Source organism: Misgurnus anguillicaudatus, chromosome 23 (assembly GCF_027580225.2).
Source record: "Misgurnus anguillicaudatus chromosome 23, ASM2758022v2, whole genome shotgun sequence".
NCBI lineage: Eukaryota > Metazoa > Chordata > Actinopteri > Cypriniformes > Cobitidae > Misgurnus > Misgurnus anguillicaudatus.
Genome location: NC_073359.2, coordinates 21,951,168 through 21,973,735, shown reverse-complemented (window position 1 = coordinate 21,973,735; position 22,568 = coordinate 21,951,168). Strand labels below are relative to the sequence as shown.

At 37.9% G+C, this 22,568-nt stretch overlaps 1 protein-coding gene across 1 annotated transcript in view; it reads left to right on the top strand.

The window, feature by feature from the left end:
• gpc1a (glypican 1a) overlaps positions 1-22,568 on the top strand; it is a 35,809-nt gene continuing 13,241 nt past the window's right edge. The window contains exons 1-2 of the mRNA XM_073861989.1: positions 1-562; positions 20,309-20,467. Of these exons, the coding sequence (XP_073718090.1) occupies positions 406-562; positions 20,309-20,467 (316 nt within the window). The 5' untranslated portion in view covers positions 1-405. The remainder of the gene's footprint in view (positions 563-20,308; positions 20,468-22,568) is intronic.

Sequence of the window (22,568 nt, the reverse complement as noted above, 5' to 3'; positions counted from 1 at the left end):
CGGGACAGTAGAGGCAGACAGCGCGAGCGCGCACAGCACCACCGCGAGCCTGCATAATTTCTTACATACAGTAATCTCTAATGGGACTGTATATACAGCGCGTGTACAGATATTATTAGTAATAAATTATGAATAGTGCGTAAAGACATGAACACCAAAAACAGATCCCCACCGGACTAATCAATAACCAACATCCTCCTCATCAGGACCACCAGCTGTCTACCTGGACGCCCCCCAAAGTGCATTTACATCTCAAACAAGTGGATTTCTCTTCAATTTTTCTACTCTGTCGTGTTTAGAAATAGTGGATGCGCGTGTATCCGCCGTCCCGGACTTGCTTTGAATTGCGCATCGGCATTAGTGGACTTCATTGGGTTCGAGTCGGCGTCTCTGGATACGGACACAATGGATCTTACACCGCTCGCGCTGCTCGTGTCGCTCATCACCGCGTCCCTGTCTGCGGATAACGCCGGCGGCAAAGCGAAGAGCTGCACCGAAGTACGAACGTTTTACAGCGGGAAGGGATTCACGTTAAACGGAGTCCCGCAGTCCGAGATATCAGGTATGAATTGCCACAGCAGGGCTCCACTGTGTACATGTGTTAGATATTGCACGTGTATTCTATCTATCTATCTATCTATCTATCTATCTATCTATCTATCTATCTATCTATCTATCTATCTATCTATCTATCTATCTGTCCATCTGTCCATCTGTCCATCTGACTCTTTATTCTATCTATCTATCTATCTATCTATCTATCTATCTATCTATCTATCTATCTATCTATCTATCTATCTATCTATCTATCTATCTATCTATCTATCTGAATGAATTTGGCAGCAGCTTTGCACCTGACACATTCTTTAGTGCCTTACGGTCTTATTGTCAAGTTCAGGAGGGCGCACAAACAGATGGAGGTCCCAGACAAAAGCTCTACTTGAGAACAATAGACAAAACTGTAACAGCTCAACAGGGCTACACCTGGCTTCATCTCTACCATTACTGAGTTGGGCATCATAGATGACCTTTCACTTAAATCGTTCATCACGTTGGCGATGACACCCACCTGATATCTGAATCACCATGTGGTTTGTGCGAGTGTCTGTGGTGGAGCTTGTGCTCCCCGTAGGTCATGTTACAAGACGAACACGGTCAGGCCCCTAGAATTTCCCCCAGGGTTGCACTTTTTGTAAGATCGGATTTGTTTCCAGTGTGCTTATAAAATTTGAGGTTATTGCGGCATCGTTCGAGGTGCTGCAGGAAATTGTATACTGGGTAAATGGCATAATTTGATGAGCATGTCCCATAATTTCCTTTGACATTTTCAGGTACCAGACAGCAGCTGATGAAATCCGTGCAGTCAGCAAGCGGGTCGGTAATTTTTAATGTCGTTTCCCATCGCAGGGCCAAAAACTGTTGGCAGGTTGTGAACCTGTCCCGCATGAAATCCATCATCAATCATTTCGACATTGCCGCACTAATGTTGATAATAGATCACATGTCTCACACACAAATAATGTCATGAATCAATCTGCACAAACATCATTGTTCTGTGCAATGATGTCTGCACACGAAAAGCACTCTTGTTTTTTTTCACGAGAACTCCTCTGGGATGCTTGGGTCTAATTGTGCTTTGTGCTCGACAAGCTAAATGAGATAAATGTTCGCACATGCGCCACACTCCCAGATATAAACACTTGTAAATAAAGCCTTAGCCATTAAAGCCAATCACAACACAATTTTCCATTATTCACCATGCACATTTTGTATAGAATAAGAATATATTTATACTGCATGAAGTTGCATGCACAACATAAATGAGCTCAATTGCAGCTCTGCATATCCCCTAATAAGTGTATTTGTGGCATTATGGATTGGCAACCTCAGCAAATCAGAGACTGGGAGAAACAGAGTTCCTATTGGCCAATTCTCAAGGTCATCTCCTGTGGTCTCAATGACAGAAGGCACAATGGGCGAGCTAATGAGAGTGTAACATGTGGCGACTGCCTTCCCGTGGCTCAATTAAATGTGAGATTCTTATATTTATTCGCCTTGAACAGAATCCGAGATATGTTTTTCTTTTGAACACTTTTAAGTGGTTACCACCCAAATTGTCTCTGTTAGCTTGAAAGTCAGTTTTATATGTTAGTGCACCATCAGAAATAAAGGTACAAAGCTGTCACTGGGACGGTACCCGTTGAAAAGGTCCTAACTATATTTATTATAGTTACAGATGAGGTACTAATATGCACCCTTTAGGTACAAAGTTGGGTACTTTCTGAAAGGGCGCCGCCCCAGTGACAGCGTATTAGAGCTGGGTATCGATTCAGATGTTCCAGATCGATTCAATTTCGATTCACAAGCTATCAAATCGATTCGATTTCGATTCTCGATTCAATTTTCGGTTCCGGTTCTCGGGTCGGTTTTTATACTCTTCTCGATTCAACTCAATCAATGTAGATTTAATACAAATACTATATTAATTAAAAAGAACAGTGAACAGCAGTTTACAAGTGGGTAATTAATAAAAAGAAATTTAAAAAGCCACAACACTATCGTCGTCGTCTTGCTTGCGAAATCTAAAATGCATCCATACCTCTTACTTTTTATGTAAAGGTGGCATTACCGTCGATGAAGCACCTAAATACACCATCTTACGCACGGAATGAAAGAATGACAGGTGACTAGTGAAGAAGACTAGTAATTTGATTAACGTTAATCTTACGTTCAATGTTTGCAGAAAAAATATGAAAAAAATCGATTCTGCTCTTTGAGAATCGATTCTGAATCGACCATGTAAAAAACGATTAATCGAAAATTTTATTTTTTTTGCCCAGCCCTACAGCTTATGTACCTTTATTTCAAATAATTTTATATAAATTGAGTGATTTGTGTTATTATTTATGTTTTTTAAAAGATAAAACTTTATAAAATCCTGTAGTCTTCAGAGCCTAAAATAACTTTACTTTTAATAATAATAATAATAATAATAATAATAATAAAATAAGTTTTATTTATATAGCGCATTTCAGATGACATCACTAAGCTGTTATATTTTTTAAGTCCTCAGCTCAATTAAAAAACATTTTCTCAATGCATATCTTGTGGTTCGCAGTCAAATTGTGTTTGTTAATATAAATAAATAAATATTGAAATAAATATAAGATTTATGTCAATGTATTTAATTATTTTTACAATATAATATTATTATTTTTCACTGACAAATACATAAAACAACCTATTGGGTATATACATACAGTGCTATGAAAATGTTTTTGAACACTTAAAGGGATAGTTCACCGAAAAATGAAAATTTTCATAATTTACATTTTAATCAAATTTACGGGTGACTAAATTTTCATTTTTTTGTGTACTGTCCCTTTAAGCTGAACTAAAAAGTAATGTTTTGAAATGTAATGCAATATTTTTTTTTTTTTTTTTTTTTTGAGAGTCACTGTAAGCACATTACCATTACTAAACAAACATATATATGGAAGTGAATGAGGTTCACGAACTGTTCGAACATTCCTCAAAACATCTTCATTTATGAGAAGAAAGAAATTTATACAGCTTTGTAACAATACGAAAGTGAGTAAATGATAACAGAATTTTAATTTTTGGGTGAACTATCCCTTTAAGTATAACGAATAACAGCGATGTCATCTGACAACCAGATTATAGTTATTTCATGAGACACAGATGTAGAGATAAAGTTATCTCTGTTTAAATGATAACAATAGTCATTGTTTTGACGCCACTTCTGTGGGTGTGTCCGTGACACACATATTGTGCGTTTTAAGGGTTCGGGGATCTAATGTTTCCACCACTTATTGTTTTAGCATGTTAAGCGTGTTTCAGAAAGAACCGTCATAAAGGATTACCTAAAGGTCAGAGAGGAACCAGAGCTCAATAGCCGCGGTCTAGAATTACCAATGCAACCAGTGTGTCTATCATTTTTAAAAACGCAGAGGCTACGTATTGTTCAACGGTGGACAACGTGACACTTCGAGCCCCGAGGTGCTTCACGAACAATGACGTTCTCACGTTTCGCTCAAGTAGGCCACGAAGATGGGACTGCCGTATATGTGTCCGAGCGTGCGTTTGTGATCAGAACTTGGTTATTTTTAAGATATTTGTTGAAAGCGAGATCTAAGCGTGCTATGCTCAGGTGTGTTGACGAAAGGTGAGAGGTTTGGATCTTTTGGTTTCAGACCTCAGCTTCGGCTCATGTTTGCGGTTCCTCTATACGCAAGGCACACGCCCATGAGTCCTGTTTGAAATGAAAGAGGCACACCCTTGTTTCCAGTCACATTTGCCACAGCCTCAAAGCACTGCATGTTGTGCAAACACATGCCTGATTTGTTTAAGCTTTGAGTATATTGAATCTGTTTGGGCACACAATTCGATATCGCAGTTGTGCGTTGGAATGCAGTCATTAAATGTGATTGTAACAGTTAAAGATGTTCAGTTAATTGTATTTTATGTAAGGCTCAAAAGGGGTTTTTTAATAGCACATATAAATTAGATATTATTAAAAGTACAGGCATACATTTTCAACACAATCTCACGGCAATACATACCTATTTTATAAAGGTAGCTAATTCGTACATGAGCATGTACCAATAAATCATGCACATTAAGTCCAGAAATACATATTCAACATGATCCATGGCAATACGTATTTTACAAGACGGCTAATTTGTACGAATTCGTACAATTTCATTCGTACATTTACAGTAAGTAGGATCTGCTTTCACCAATTCGTACAATCTCATTCATACATTAGCACCTACCAATAAATCGTCCACAATAAGTCAAGAAATACATATTCAACATGATCCATGGCTAAACGTATTTCACATGGTGGCTAATTGGTACGAATTCGTACAATTTCATTCGTACATTTACAGTAAGTACGATCTACTTTCACCAATTCGTACAATCTTATTCGTACATTAACAGTAAGTACAATCTGCTTTTATCAATTCATACAATCTCATTCGTACATTAGCATGTACCAATAAATTGTGCACAATAAGTCCAGAAATACATATTCAACATGATCCATGGCTAAACGTATTTCACATGGTGGCTAATTTGTACAAATTCGTACAATTTCATTCGTCCATTTACAGTAAATACGATCTGCTTTCACCAATTCATACAATCTCATGCGTACATTAGAATGTACCAATAAATCAAGCACAATAAGCCCAGAAACGCACATTCAACATGATGGCAGTACGTATTTTACAAGGCGACTAATTTGTACGTATTTGTACAATCTCATTCGTACATTTACAGTAAGTACGATCTAAATTAAAAAAATTAGCATGTACCAATAAATCGTGCACAATAAGTCCAGAAATACATATTCAACATGATACCATGGCAATACATATTTCACAATGTGGCTAATTTGTACGAATTCGTACAATTTAATTCGTACATTAACAGTAAGTACGATCTGCTATGACCAATTTGTACAATCTCATTTGTACATTAGCATGTACCAATAAATCGTCCACAATAAGTCCAGAAATGCACATTCAACATGATCCATGGATAAACGTATTTCACATGGTGGCTAATTTGTACGAATTCGTCCAATTTCATTTGCATATTTACAGTAAGTACGATCTGCTTTCACCAACTCGTACACTCTCATTTGTACATTAGCACGTACCAATAAATTATGCACAATAAGTCCAGAAATACATATTCAACATGATCCATGGCAATACGTATTTTACAAGGCGGCTAATTTGTACGAATTTGTACAATTTCATTCGTACATTTACAGTAAGTACGATCTGAATGAAAAAAATTAGCATGTACCAATAAATCGTGCACAATAAGTCCAGAAATACATATTCAACATGATCCATGGCAATACATATTTCACAATGTGGCTAATTTGTACGAATTCGTACAATTTCATTTGTACATTTACAGTAAGTACGATCTGCTTTTACCAATTTGTACAATCTCATTTGTATATTAGCATGTATCAATAAATTGTGCACAATAAGTCCAGAAATACACATTCAACATGATTCCATGGCAATGCGTATGTATTTTACATGGAGATCAATTTGTACGAATTCGTACAATCTTATTCGTACATTTACAGTAAGTACGATCTGCTTTTACCAATTTGTACACTCTCATAAGTCCTTAGCATGTACCAATAAATTGTGCACAATAAGTCCAGAAATACACATTCAACATGATCCAATGGCAATGCGTATGTATTTTACACGGAGATCAATTTGTACGAATTCGTACAATCTTATTCGTACATTTACAGTAAGTACGATCTGCTTTCACCAATTTGTACACTATCATTCGTCCTTAGCATGTACCAATAATCATGTACAATTAGTCCAGAAATACACATTCAACATGATCCAATGGCAATATGTATGTATTTTACAAGGCGACTAATTTGTACGAATTCGTACAGTCTCATTCTTACATTTACAGTAAGTATGATCTGCTTTCACTTAAGTGATATAGGTTTAGGGGTGTGGTTTCTTTATCAGATAATTGTATGTTTTCGTACGACTTAAATGGTTCGAATTAATTCAAAAATCCTTTAAAAATCGCGTAAAAAAGTTACATTTTTCAGTGAGTTTAGGTGTACATATTAGAATCGTAAATAAAGTCAATTTTGAATTCAAGTTGACCGTAACTACTTTTTTATATTTTACAGTGCAACAGTTTCAATATTAAAGTTTTAATAGCTCCAGGTTGTGTACTCACACACAATACAAAACCGCTTGCGCAAACAGTGCATGTTTCAACTGATGGATTGTCGACTCGCGATTATTTCAGTGTAATTACACTCTCCCCCACACATTTCTCTTCCTGTGGGTGCTGATTGTTCTTTTGATGCGTGGGGTTGCTCTCCTGTGAGGCTCAGCGGGGAGCCTGCAGCGAGCCGTGATATTCGTGCAGATCCGATCAGGGCCCTGCTGGCTCGTACAGAGATGCTCGATCCTCCACACATTTGCCTCACCACTAACCACAAATAAAAGCACACCTGGCTGTGAAGGTACACGTACTGCACCTGGAACCACCGACAAGCCCCTTTTGTTCAGGTGCATTGGCATGGTTTGAAAAGTCTGGGCGGACACATTGATGCATGGGGCTTTAAAAGGAAAGATTATCTTTGGAAAAGAGAAAAGGGCATTTCTTCATATCAATGCATTTGAAACACAAGATGAATGAATTGCTTTGTAAGTTCTTTGTGAATATATAAAATACGCACTTGAAAATATGTAACCATATCAGGAATTCATTGTTTTTTGTGTTTCATGCATGATGAGGACTAATTAAATAAACATAGACAGTGTACAAATATATACATATACTGTACATACAGTATAAATAATAATAGGTCTCAATTATACATTTATTCGCAAATGTATGTATATTTAATGTTTTTGAGAATTAGGGCATGTTACTCATTTTTTCCATGCTGTCATCTACAGCTTCTAATAAGTAACAGGTGAATCTGTGCCAAAATGCGGTAGAGATTTGATTGAACGCCCAGTCTTTCATGTCAGCAACAAAACATACAGAAACTCTTATCTTCAACCTCATTTGCACGCTTATTTTGTTAGTTATAATGCTTATATTATAAGTAGAGACAACTTAGTTGTGAATCATGACCTACCAGTTGAAAGTAGTAAATGGATCCAGTCCCCTACAGTATATATTATATTGTATATACATTTACAAATAGAAATACTTAACATAACAATCTTTAATTAAAGAAAAAACTAATTTGTGGTTAGCCTTACGCAGCCATCAACAAATGTTCAGTAACAGCAGTGTTGTAAATAATTCACAGAAGCGCCGGGCTTTTATCCAGCCACTTTGCACTGTCAATATTAATTGTGTGTTTTTGCATTAGCCAATTTGTTGTCAGTTTATGTAGAAAAAGAAAATTGATTGATGAAGACGGAGGGATGATTATTATCTCAGTTGACACAACGTTTTTTCCCGTCCTTCGGGCTTCAGGGAGCATCAACTGTTTGAGAGTCAAGAAGCGTTGTGAAATTACTGTCGTCTCAATGTTTGAACAAGACTGTGAGATCGTAAATATTACCCATGCCTGTGTGTCGATAAATCTGTGTGTCTTGTTTTGGTATTGCATTTTCAAAGTAGATTATTAGGTGTAATGCAAGAGCTTCTGGTTTTGAATCAGGACTGAGATTTCACTTTCAAAATCGAGTGGCAGTCCCGCAGAGCATGCAGGCTGTGTATTGTACAAAAGTAAACAAAATGTTGTTTAAAGGGGACATTTCACAAGACTTATTTAAGATGTCAAATAAATCTTTGGTGTCCCCAGAGCACGTATGTGAAGTTCTAGCTCAAATAGATATATAGACCATATAGATAATTTATTCTCGCATGTTAAAATTGAACAAAAATGTGCCGTTTTTGGGTGTGTCCTGAACTGATCTCTGCACTAAATTGGAGTGTCGTGGTTGGATAGTGCAGATTAAGAGGTGGGATTATTATAATGAGATCACCTTCTGACATCACAAGGGGAGGCACATTTCAATGATTTTTTAAAAATTTTTGCAGAGAATTGTTTACCAAAACTAAGTTACTGGGTTGTTGTTTTTCCCCCCGCATTTTTTAGGTTGATAGAAGCAGTGGGGGCCCAATCATAGCATTTAAATATGGAAAAAGTCAAATTTTCATGATATTTTCCCTTTAAATTAAACATTATAATTTTAATTTGTTAATATTACTATTAACAACATTCAACTATTACATTTTTTTTAGCAGAAATGTAATTTATTAGTTTAATTAATTAAATAGCCTATTGTTTAATATTAGCCACATTAAATGAATTAAGTTAAAATACAATAGATTCTGATTGGACACTTTTGATGTCCTGCATCCTTTATGTTCATTTTAGGATATATTTTTTAAATCTCCCTCATCATATTTAGACCACTTTTCACAATCCGGTCAATTTCTGATGGATAAAACAATTTACGTCCTTTATTTTATTACTTGTTATTTACAGTGGCGACTTGTGACTGCTCATCCAAGGGGCGCAAATTCAAAATAAGTGTTCGTAGTGTCATGTGAGTTGTTTGTGTTTTCAAAATATGTGTTTGTTGTGTCATGTTAACCATGTGCATCATGTGTTTTGTCAAAATAAGTGCCTGCTGCACACACGTCAAAACCATTTATGATAAAAGAAACGCTCACGTTCACAAAAAACACTCCCTTAACAGTAAAAACTGATTACGCATGAGATTATGCGAGTAACTGGCAAACGCGAGCGTCTATTTTATCATAAACCCTTAGACGCGTCTGTAGCAGGCATTTATTTTGACAAGACACGTGATGCACATAGGATCGCTCGACGCGCAGAACACATAATTTGAAATTACAAAACACACACATCACGGCATATATACATGTTGTGATCAACTTCACATCGAGCACCCTCGGAAAAAGAAGTCATCGGCCACCACTGGTTGTTTACATATCAGGATGGAAATCTGTCATTTCTGCTACATTAGCAAAACATCATTGGTCAGACATTCCAAACTTATCTCATGGGAAAACGTAACTTTTTCACAAGTTGCCAATTTTGTACGATGTGAAACGTCCCAAATGTACGATTTTACGAAAAGGCAAGAATGAAGCTCTACCCCTAAACCCAAAGTCAACGTGGCAAAAGCAAATCGTACTAAAACATAGTATGAGATATTATTATTTAATTCGTAAAATAGTTAACGAATTGCCATGATACTGGACAAATTTATGCCATTGGCTGAGTCTGTGATGTTATATAGGGCCACTCAAGACGTTTATTATCGAACAGAGCTATGTTTTGGTATTCAAATAACATTTCAGTCGAGTCAGCGTACAAATAGCTTACTCAGATTTTCTCTCCATATCAGGTTTTAAAAGGAGGTATTTTATTATCAGGATAAAGCTTCACTTTAGCTTTGTAGACGGCGTCTTGTTTAAATCCTGTGTCCTAACCACAGGGTCATCTCGTGCTAGGTTCTGGATATTAAAAGTCATCCTTCATCCTTAAATGTCTTAGTCGTGTAAACTCTTTACGAGCTTGGGGTTGAGTAAATTATCTGTTAGTTGCCCCTTATTCATTAAGAGTCTCCATGTAACAGGATCTAATGGAAAGGAACGGCTGTCAGAATCTATTAGAAGTGAAAGGTTTGCAAGAGTTGCCTTGAGATCAGACTTTTGGTTTGTTTTGACGATGGTGAAGTTTGGGATATCGGAATTGCAGGGTTATGGTATCTTGTCTACGTCATAAGCACAGTTCGTGCCAACCACAATGCATTTTTAGGACTGAAATTGTAGCGTTTGTTTATAAGGATTTTTTGCTGCGTGACAGATCGGGATTAGGATTTCTTTAAGACACAAATACCCAACCAGTAATCCATAGGCTCGTAATCCACATCGTTTCCGTATCAAGCATGGCAATCTGAGTTCATCTCATTGACCCTGTTACTAAGAAAAGATTTAAAAATACTGAAAGCCCCCGAAATAATCAATTATATCTCTTCTTGGTGCATTTTGCATGTTTGTTTTGGTCGCGTCAGCCAAGACAACGGTCCATTAAGATGATAAGATTTATTTATTGTGACATTCATGTCGTTACGGTTCTGCAGTTTGAGTGCAAGCAATTATGAAGAACTTATCGTGCATAATAGCCTGCCGTTTCAGTCTTGGCACGTATCCTCGCCTGCGAAACGACAGCCACCGTGGTCGATAAAACTCGAGAGAATATAAAATTAATGCATCGTACAGAGTGATTGGACGTCGTCGCTTCTTGTTTTTATAGATGACTGAGCAAGCATATTCCCTTGCTCGTCTGTCGTCTAGTGAGCCTCAACCACAACTTCATACCACAACCTTTAATTATACGCTTTATTATTGCAAATTTTCCTTGTATTTACTGTATGTTTCACCTAGTAACAGTATCTGTATATGTACGACCAAAGCTGAATGTCCTGTCATATTTTGAGCCACCAAAACAAGGCACCGAAATCTGTGTTCTGATTCGGTCCCCAACCCTATTTATAAAAGAACAAGATGTGCGTTTTAACAAGATTTGGCAAACGTTGTAATACCGTACACACAATTACAAGCCTTGTTTGCACACACACACACGTGCTCAGTAGCACACGTGCCTGTCTGCCAGACGGGGCAGAGTCTTAGCTGTGGTTATTTTTAGATTTATGGAAACCTAGAAATGTCCAAATCAAAGAGCCGGGCTGTCCGCTCTGCCATCTTCTGCCATTAGCAAAGCGAGACATGCGTTTTAGTGCGTATCTATAATGCATGCGGCACGTCGGTTACGATCTCAAAAAATGCTTGAGAAGTCAGGGAGATGGTTAAAGAAACTTATCTGCTGTCTCAAATGCTGCCAGCAGCAAATTAGATTTATTTCGCCTTATTATGGTATGAAGTGCACTCTAAATATAAAAAACATTTTTGCTATAAAACTGGTTAGTAGAAAATCATTTTAGGAGCTGAGTATTATGAAAATAAGTATTTTCCCCTTGGGATTAGTGGATAACCTGTGCATAGTAAGACCAAGAAAATGTAAATATACGTGGGTTGTGGCCATCGCTTTGTAACACTACACTGTACTTTCAGCTTTATAAGCTTCCTAAATGGCTTCGGTATATCAGGTTATAAATATAAATTCAACAAGGTCCTCTTTTCCTTTTGAACCTTCCAATATACTGCATGTTATGGGATCATGGCAGCTCATTAGACCAACCTGTTATGGCCTTTATATTTCACACTCCCTCTTGCTTCCTCTATTCCCCTGGGTCATAAACCCGTAAACAGACGCATGAGGCCAGACCATGTGCAAACTAAATCACAGTCAGGCCTGGGCTATTTTCACCGTGGATTACGGCCAAACCGCATACGAACCCCAGGCGTGGAGCTCGACCGAAGACGGAAGGGCAGGCGTGTACGAGTTACCTAGGAAATCAATTAACGACTGTTTTTCAGTGTTTTATAAGGCATGCCGGGCTTTGCTCTGAAGTCGTCTCTTTTAGCGGGGTGGCCGTCAATCGTCTTTATTGCTGCTTCGTGCAAGGCCCGGTTCAGGGGTCACACGTTCTTAGCACAAGACGGCGAGGCGCCAGGGACGCTCTGGTCGCTTTGAGCAGCCGTACGACCCAGCAGGGTAGCAGATAAGAATTACAGCGAGCAGATGTTTAAACGAGTGCGAGAAACATGGTAGGAGGGGCGGTAATGAGTCCTAATAGGCGCAGGAAGGAAAAAGGTTGAGGCAGATATTAGTAGCTTTGGATTATATGTATACTTTCACATTAGTATTTATATAATCTTACGAGCAACTGGTTAGCCCCTTTAGGTTCGTCAACTGCCTGTTTACATTTTATGAAAGAGGCAGAGGCTTTTATCCAAAGCGAACTCACAGTTTATTTAAGTTTATCACTGTGCGATCACCAAGAGTAACTTTACGTGCTAATTTATGTTTAAACGCAAATTTTGTTTTAGTACACACTTTATTTTACTAAAAAAATTAAGCAATCATTCTGTAAACTCTTAGGGGCAATTCACATTTCGCATCTTTTGCGCACTCAAGTTCGTTATTTCAAATGTAGGCGCGTGTATGCGGGCTCATAATGGAAGCGGCGCGGTCGTGACAAGCACGTGGTGCAACGCGCTCGTTTTTCCAGGGGCGTCCGCACCGCATCGAGTTAAAAACATTTCAAACTTTCTAGAATGCCGCAGGTTTTTTTTATGCGAAATGTGAACCGCCCCTTAGGAAACAATTTTGGAAAATATTCATTGTCTTTGCAGTAGGGTCGTAAATCGTTACAGTTCATTACGATATGATACAATATCGATTTTCTTTGCCCGCAATGCAATATTTGCCGATACATCAACCACTTCTTCGCACAGTTATGGTTCGATTCAATTAATTTATCGATATTTTTATATTACTTGCCTGGAGTTAAATTTTTAGTAACTTACAAATGCAAACAAAATATATAACATGAACATTTAATAATTAAACTCTTTGAAAATGGAACAATCTCTGTCCCAATTTGAACATTTACAATGCCAAACTAACAAAAAGTATTTTTTTTAAATAAAGAAAAATAAATTATGAGGCAAAAATGTCACATAAAATCAAGCTTATGATGGCAACAGTCAATGTCTTTCAAGACACGAAAATAAATGAAAATGTGTGCTTTGGACGTTGAAATACATAGATGGACGTTATGTAGAGAAATGAGTGTCAAAATTAAGGCAACCCATATCAATGTTTTATGTGTGGCATCGATGCATAGTATCGTTAGAAATTTAATCGATGTATCGATCCATATGGATGTATTTTTACACCCCTACTTTGCGACTCATCGAGTCCCCTTGCAGGTGTGGAGCCCTGGGCATCCGGCCAACAGGCCGATCCTGCCGTGCTGCTGGCATAAATATGGAGGAGTTTGACACACTTTTGTGTTGACAGATAAATTCGCTGTGGTTTACATACCTCCCCTGTCTCTCTATGGCTTGCTAACCTCATTCTGAATTTTTTCTGTGTGTATTTCCCACATGTCCTCAGATGACACTGGTCAGCTGGGGATTACGAAGATATTGCATTGTGTTCATTAGCGGAAGCTTATCCTCTTTATTGAGACCAGCATTGGGCAAAGCGCCATGCCGCCCATGACCCTGTGTATTTAAATGAAGGATATAGAGATTAGTTTGTGAATGGTGGCTCGCTTAGAGGATTCTGTACATTCGTCATGCCTACAAACTACATTCAGATGGACTGAAGAAGACCCTATAATCTCTTCATGCAATGCCCCATAAAAACATTTAAACAGTTTAACCAGAATATTTTACTGTACAGTGTAGTACATTCACAAGGCTGTATTTTTAGCGATATTTTTAAAGACAAAGTGTCTACACATGCAAAATTGCTGCCACCATGCTGATCTGAGTAGTTGTAACATGTTGTTATGTGTTGCTAAGGTGTCCTGAGTGGTTGCTATGACATTGCAATGCAGTCACTAATTGGTGATCAGTGTGGTTGTAACATGTTGATGTGTGTTGCTAAGCTGTCCTGAGCGGTTGCTATGACATTCCAATGCAGTCACTAATTGGTGATCTGTGTGGTTGTAACATGTTTTTATGTGTTGCTACGGTGACCTGAGTGGTTGCTATGACAATCCAATGCAGTCACTAATTGGTCAGCTGTGTGGTTGTAACATGTTGCTGTGTGTTCCTAAGGTGTCCTGAGTGGTTGCAATGGCATTCCAACGCAGTCACTAATTGGTCACTTGTGTGGTTGTAACATGTTGTGGTGTGTTGCTAAGGTGTCCTGGGTGGTTGCTATGACATTCCAATGCAGTCACTAATTGGTGATCCTTGTGGTTGTAACATGTTACTGTGTGTTCCTAAGATGTCCTGACTCCTGACTGGTTGCTATGGCATTTCAATGCAGTCGCTAAGGTGATCTGAGTGGTTGTAACATGTTGTTACACTTTGCTGAGTGGTTGGCATAACATGATCTAAGTGGTTGTTTAGCATGTTTCTGTGTGTTTTGATTGCTAGGGTGTTCTGGATGGTCCAAGTCAAAAGAGCCCATCCTCAAGTCTTTGTGATATTCAGATCTTTAGATAGGTTTATAGGATTTTTCTGTTTGTTTTATTATTCGCCAAGGAAAATTCGTAAGTTCATTCATCAATCACCCCTGTAAGAGTGAATAACTGTATGTCAGTATGTTAGCTTAAGCACTTAAGATCCAATTGTTCCACTTTTGTTCCACTTGAAATAAACCTCTCTGTTTTAATAAATGCTTTCCTGCTGCTGAGCTGATTTCTAAACCCTGTGCAATGCTGCACTTGTGTGGTAACGTCAGGGGTGTGGTGTTTACAAGGTTTTGGTAGCGAACCAAGCTTACCAAACAAATTCCCATTCCTTGGAGACAGCCTGTTAATCAGGCACAGAAGACGCAAGCATGTTTTTTGCCCGGCGCAGGGATTTAAAACCTCGACCAGGCTCACCTGTAGAGCCTCGCGCACCTGCTGCTGGTAAACCAGCGCCTGAGGCGGCCTTTGCTCTCATCTTAAAGGAGTCCACTCAAATCCTCTCCTAGGAAAGGAAAGTACAGAGATGGGAGCATAAAAGCACTATTCACTTGGTATGTCAGGCTTTGAAGGTAAACTTGGAGACAGTCCCACAAAAGAATTTCCTCTTACTGTTCGCATGTTCGCTCTTTAATGAGGCCTCGCTTTTTGCATCTGATGTCGGTCCAAGACAGTTTTCACAAGCCAATTCAGGAGGAACGAGGGTGCGTCAGTTAAAACGTCGTGTCAAATGTTGGTGCCCAGACTGGAATGCGATCTACACAGATCGCTCAGAAAATCAATCAGCATATTGCAATTCACATTGCATCAACCTTTGCATGTTTTTTTTCTTCCATGAATATTTTAAATGTTTCTACATCAAATATATAAAAGCAATGTGCACGTTTCACAATACTTTTCACCTAAATTTGCGAAAACAACATTTTTACAATTAATTAAACGAAATGCTTGCCAAAAGTTTGCTTTTGCGGTTGTTAGGACATTGTTGAATGGTTGCCGAAATTCAAGTTCAAGTTTGTATTTGTAATAAAGCCTCGATTTATTTACCTATGCATAAACGAAAATCAACAGACTTAACAGTTGCACTACACTGCATTTATTTGATTTAACAATCACCCGCCCTGCAGGGATCGAGCCGAGTAGGTTAAAAGTTGAAAGCTACCTGCTAACAGTTTAACATGACGGCCTTCACGGTTTCATCTGACAACACAAGGATTTGCCACCATCTGCCTTCAGGCCTGTTCGTCGTCCTGCTTGGCTCTCTTTCAGGCTGTCCGTCACTGACAATTGGGCTGTCTGGTGAAACCCTTGATATTTCACGACAGATGTGAAGCGGTTATCTGTCAGTCTTTGACTTAGAGTCTCGCTCTGATGGCGGCTTGTCGATTTACATCCCATCTATATTTATTTTATTTTGCAGCTTATTCAGAATATCACCATGGCGACCTACAAAGTCAAAATCTGCCTAAAATAAAGGGACATTTCTGCAAATGCATGCACAAGATCTCTCTCTTCATCAATGCCGTTCTCCCTTTCCCATCTATAATGTTTTGCGAATGTAAGTCCATATAGGTTTGTGAATGGGGGTGCCGGAGCCGGTTCGTCCTTTGTGCGGCAGAACTGAATGAAATGCTTAATCTGTCTTGTGTCTCTCGGTCCCTCGCCAACCCGCATTGATATGCAGGCCACACTCCTGCGCTTCTCACGGGCTGCAATGAGGAGTACAGGACACGCTGCGTAATGAGACTCAAGTCTCTTTAACATCGCAGGACATCATCAAGCATCTCAAGATGTTTATGAAGGTGTTTCAAATGGCCTTGCGACACATGCTCGTGTGATTTAATGCGGCAGAGCGTGTTTGAAACCTCGCCCTTTGAGACATCAGAGAGAGAGAGAGGGAGCCACATGATGGATGGATGGACGGACAGACAAAATAGGTGCTCTTTGGGTAGTGCAGTCTAGACTAAACTGCATTAGTACACACACACACAACATTTCTCGACACTAAACTGCTGATATGCAGGAGATCTGATTGGACGGCTCTCGGGTTGACCATAAAACGGCCAAAGTGAGCATTCGGCCTCCTCTGCTAAAGTGTTGAATATATAATATCGTGCTTCTCTGTGATTTTCTGCTCCCGCTGCAGTCAGGCGGCATAAAAAATGCATGATAGCAATAGCATCTCTCGCTCCAGTTCTCGACCCAAGACGGGCTTAGACGGGAAGTTGTTTGCTAAATGTCACGGGTCCAAAAAGCCCTTGCTCTCCGGAGAACCTTCCTGGGCCGCTACTGGCAAGCTGCTTTGGAACTCAGATCACAAGCTATTTAAATTTTAAAGTATTCAAACACAGTGTACTGGTTATGTACCAGAAACATTAATGAATCAGTGAATTATTTGTATGATACAATTTGACTCACCAAAATGAATCAGATATCACAATGCACAATTAAATGTGCCCTACTGTAGGTGCTCTGTAAAGATTTGACCCATTTAGCTTGCTGCAACCAAATGTAAATCGTTTTTATGTAAATTAATGTGGCTCAATAGGTGCGCAAGTCCACATCCCATAAAGCTTTATACAAAGGCTAAATGAAGTATGGGTCAGTGATACATTAACACTTGTACACTGTAAAAACTGTATTTTCTTGATGGGCAAAATGATCTAGGAAAATAAGTCGAGTTTTTAGACAAAAATGTAAACTTTAAGTAAATTAGTGCCTAAAACTAGCAAAAAAATCTGCCAATGGAATTAAAAAAATTCTTGAAATAAGTTTACTTTTTTCATAAACACTTAATTAAAAAAAAATTCTTATTCCATTGGCAGATTTTTTTGTGCTTGTTTTAAGCACTAATTTGCTTGAATGTTATGTTTTTTTTTAATGATACATTTTGCTCATAAAGAAAATAGATCTTAATTTAAGAATTTTTTGATATTTTTGCTGAAAACAAGACAAAAATACTAAGTAAGAAAGTCATCCAGCTTTCTCATCATGCAAAAAAAAAATTTGTTTTGTTTTAAGTACAAGTATCTAAAAATTCTTAAATCAAGATATATTTTCTTGATGAGCAAAATGACCCAAGAAAATAAATCCAGCTTTCAGACAAAAAACACTGAATTTAAGCAAATTTGTGCATAAAGCAAGCAAAAAATTCTTGCAATGGGCTAAGAAAAAAAATCTTAACGTGTTTTCTAAACACTCAATTCAAGAAAAATTCAAGAAAAAATGCTTAGCCCATTGGAAGATTTTTTTAAGAACAAATTAATTTAAATTTGATATTCTTATTTGCTCATCAAGAAAATGCATCTTGATTTAAGAATTTTTAAATATTTGTACTAAAAAAAACAATACAAAAATACTAAGTAAGAAAGTCATTTTTTGCAGTGATGGTACACTGCAAAAAATTATTTTCAAGAAAAAAAATCCTTAGTATTTTTGTCTTGTTCTCAGTAAATATATCTAAAAATTCTTAAATTAAGATGCTTTTTCTTGATGAGCAAAACGACCCAAGAAAATAAGTCTAGTTTTTAGACTAGACAAAAATATCAAATTTAAGTGATTTTGTGCATAAAACAAGCAAAAAATCTGCCAATGGGGCATCTTTATTTTTGCTGTGTAGTATGACATCACAGTTAACCTTTCCTCAGACAAAGGTGCTACCTTTTCTGTCGCTGGGGTAGTACCCTATATGGTTCAGTTTGGTACCATTATAGATATAATAATCATAATAAAATGTTGTACCTTTTTGGGTGCATTACTGTACCTTAAAGGCAGGATAGGCAGGAATTATCTAAAAAACTTTTTTACAAATTTGTTTAAACTGTCTTTATATACCAATACATAAGTAAAATGTAAGTACTCTGAAAAAGAGAGTATAAAAATCGAGTGTCTGTAGACCTCTCACCACTGTTTTAAACACAGCTCATTTTTCCATTCACTCCACCCCCTCTCTTCTGGGTTTCTTCTAAAGCCACGCCCCCAAAACACATGAATGCGCGACGCTGACCGTCTCTGCTGGGAGAAGCACTTACCTGAGACGACCGGAGAGGAAGGAGCACAGTGCATGTAGTAACATCATGTCACAATGACATATAATAATACACCTAACTTTATCACTATGAATATAAACAAATACGATCGCTTTTAGTACTCACTATTAAGCTAGCATGTCGATACTGGTAAAGTTTAAAATACATTTTGTTTGATTCGGTAACAAACGAGCTAGTTATATTTATAAGACAAAGCTAAAAACAGATTGCATTGAAGTTTTTTTATTACCATAAGTTACACTGTGATGAAGGTGAATTTCGTGGAAGATTCATAACATATAAGGTGTTTTGCATGGAAGAGTTTCCGTTATGAAAGCATTGTTGACTCTGATGAGGACTACACTCCAGAGACAATATACCGCTACCGCATTATCGACTCTAGGAAAAGCCACGCGATATTTACTCTTGTTTGATTTCTTCGTTTACTCCTTTTTTTGCCTCGTTTGCCTTCGCTGACTGCATATGCAGGTACTGTGAGTTCTGAATGCTCTTTCTCTGCCGTACTTTTGCTCTTCCTAGAGTGCCTCGTGCACGTTCAAATCGATCAGGTGTGCACATGTGTGGGCAGATCCCATAGCAACAGGGGTGGTGCCATGGTCGTGAGAGAGAGTGATAGTCACACAAGCCAATCATTTGTTTAGTCTCAAATGGAAATAATTAGCTGTGTTTAAAACAGTCATGAGAGGTCTACAGACACTCGAGTTTTATACTCTCTTTTTCAGAGTACTTACATTTTAATTATGTATTGGTATATAAAGACAGTTTAAACAAATTTGTAAAAAAATTTTTTAGATAATTCCTGCCTATCCTGCCTTTAAAGGCGGAGTCCACGAAGTTTGAAAGCCAATGTTGATATTTGAAATCACCTAAACAAACACGCCCCTACCCCAATAGAATCTGGATCTTCGGTTGATAGACCCGCCCCACACATACGCAACCCGGCAAGGATGTCGGTTAGTAGACACGCTCCTTACTGCTGATTGGCTATAAGTGTACACAATAGGTCCTTAGGGTATAATATTGTACCCAAAAAAGTACAACATTTCTAAACCAATCAAAGCGATGAAGGAGATGACGTATGCAGAGCTATATCAGACTTTTGCCGAATCTATATAAAGGCTTTGAGTGTTGTTCTTTGCTCTGGTTTTTACGAAAGTTTAAATCGCTTAAAACAGACGTGATATAGCTGATTCGAACGAGTGATGTTTCATGGCGGCATCCGTCCTTTTTAATGTACAAAATCTGCTTCCCCGTCGCCGCGCTGTCGTCATCGTGTAAAACTTGCCCCAACGTTTCTGATTGGTGTTGCGATTTCGACGGATTAGAAATGGGCTTGAATGGCCTCTTTGCCAGACTACTTGCAGAGCAAATCTAAATTTGCCAGAAGTTGTCTGGGTTTTTCCCATAAATGTACAAAAATAGCACCGTTAAGTGTACCACCCCAGCATACAGAAATTATAGTTTTGTACTTTTTTTCTGACAGTGTAATCAGTGATTAGAATAAACGTATGATATGATGAAACTGGACGAATGATATCTTTCATAATTTGGTGTCATGACCAAGTAAAAAATGCTCAAATCGTGTTATCTTTTCAATTCTGTCTGCAGGGGAACATCTGCGCATCTGTCCACAGGGCTACACCTGCTGCACCAGCGCTATGGAAGAGACGCTGTCGAATCTGAGCCGCAGAGAGTTTGAGGGACTGGTCAGAGAGGCGGGACGCTCCATACAGGCCTCACTTAATGCCCAGTACAGAACTTTTGATAGTAAGTTTAAAGATATCAAGGTTACATTTTCACTGAATGTTATTTGTAGGATATGTAGCTGGGTTGCATACTTCCAAAAGTCTACATAATATATAGATTGCTCTATACTGTGTAATGATATTGTTGTTTGTCATGTAATAACATGTCTGTTAACATGTGGGGGACAATCAGTCAGCGATTTTCAAGTCATTTTCCTAAGTTGTCATTTTTGCACCCGGAGTGTAAACTTGAAGAAAAGCAGAGAACCAACAGAAGCAACTTGAAAAGGAAATAAGGTTTAAATTTGTCCACCGACCTCTTACTGTCTTACAGTTTATCATCTGCTTTGTATTAAAGTTACTTTTATCGCACCGCGCCTTTAAAGGCAACGGGGGTTAATGAATGTGACGGGTTAAGGAGCTGCAGAACTTTGAAGATCAAACTCTCTCCTGGTTTTTGTCATTGTGAATGTAGATTAAAGGAAAACTCGGAAGCTCATTTGCTTTCACACCGAGCGGTCTTAACGGGGCAATTACAGTTGGTTTTTTACGGCTTTTTACTGCAATGCCCCATTTGAGCGTGATAAACTGTAGCAATGGCCAGTAATGATACCATACTTTAGTACAATGATAAGATTGTATTAGATTCTTCCTTCTGGCTGAAACTGCTATAATGTATGTATGAGTCTGCAGTATATATATATATATATATATATATATATTTTTTTTTTTTTTTCATTTCTGTGATGCTTTTGCTTTGTTCTTTATGTTTCTTACAATGGCTAAATCAATTTAATTATTTCTAGATCAGTAATTTTGTTAATAATAAATTTCATGCATCCTATAGAATTGATTATAGGAAATGTTAAAAGGATAACACACAATAATAAAATAAATCTTCCCCTACAGGAAAATCGCACTGGATAAAATAATAAGGCTTCCCTTTCATCTATTTTAAAAATGTTTTACTGCTATGATTCATTAACTAGAGAGAACATATTCTCCCTAGAGCAAAGATTATTAAATAAAAGCCTTTATTGATGTAATTTCTCTAAAAATAGGAATATGCACATAAATGAACCTAATTACATCACAAACTGATAAGATACATTTGTTTTTTTATAATATTAACATACGCTTGGGATGAAAATTGTACTAATAACAAAACCCTGTGCATCTGGCATTCTTCAACGTTATCTCACAACAATTCGTACATATTTTACGAGACCACATTCGTAGATTTTTGTATGATTTGTCTTGACCCTTGTGACGTTGCGGTTAGGGGGCGGGCTTAGGGGGTTGGGTTTCGTTATTGTTTTTTCATGAATTCGTACATATTTTACGAGTTGGCTAATTTGAATTATTTCATACGACCACATTCGTAGATTTTTGTATGATTTGCCTTGACCCTTGTGACGTTGCGGTTAGGGGGCGGGCTTAGGGGGTTGGGTTTCGTTATTGTTTTTTCATCAATTCGTGCATATTTTACGAGTTGGCTAATTTGAATTATTTCATACGACCACATTCTTAGATTTTTGTATGATTTGCCTTGACCCTTGTGACGTTGCGGTTAGGGGGCGGGCTTAGGGGGTTGGGTTTCGTTATTGTTTTTTCATGAATTCGTAAATATTTTACGAGTTGGCTAATTTGAATTATTTCATACGACCACATTCGTAGATTTTTGTATGATTTGCCTTGACCCTTGTGACGTTGCGGTTAGGGGGCGGGCTTAGGGGGTTGGGTTTCGTTATTGTTTTTTCATCAATTCGTGCATATTTTACGAGTTGGCTAATTTGAATTATTTCATACGACCACATTCGTAGATTTTTGAATGATTTGCCTTGACCCTTGTGACGTTGCGGTTAGAGGGCGGGCTTAGGGGGTTGGGTTTCGTTATTGTTTTTTCATGAATTCGTACATATTTTACGAGTTGGCTAATTTGAATTATTTCAAACGACCACATTCGTAGATTTTTGTATGATTTGCCTTGACCCTTGTGACGTTGCAGTTAGGGGGCGGGCTTAGGGGGTTGGGTTTTGTTATTGTTTTTTCATCAATTCGTGCATATTTTATGAGTTGGCTAATATGAATTATTTTATACGACCACATTCGTAGATTTTTGT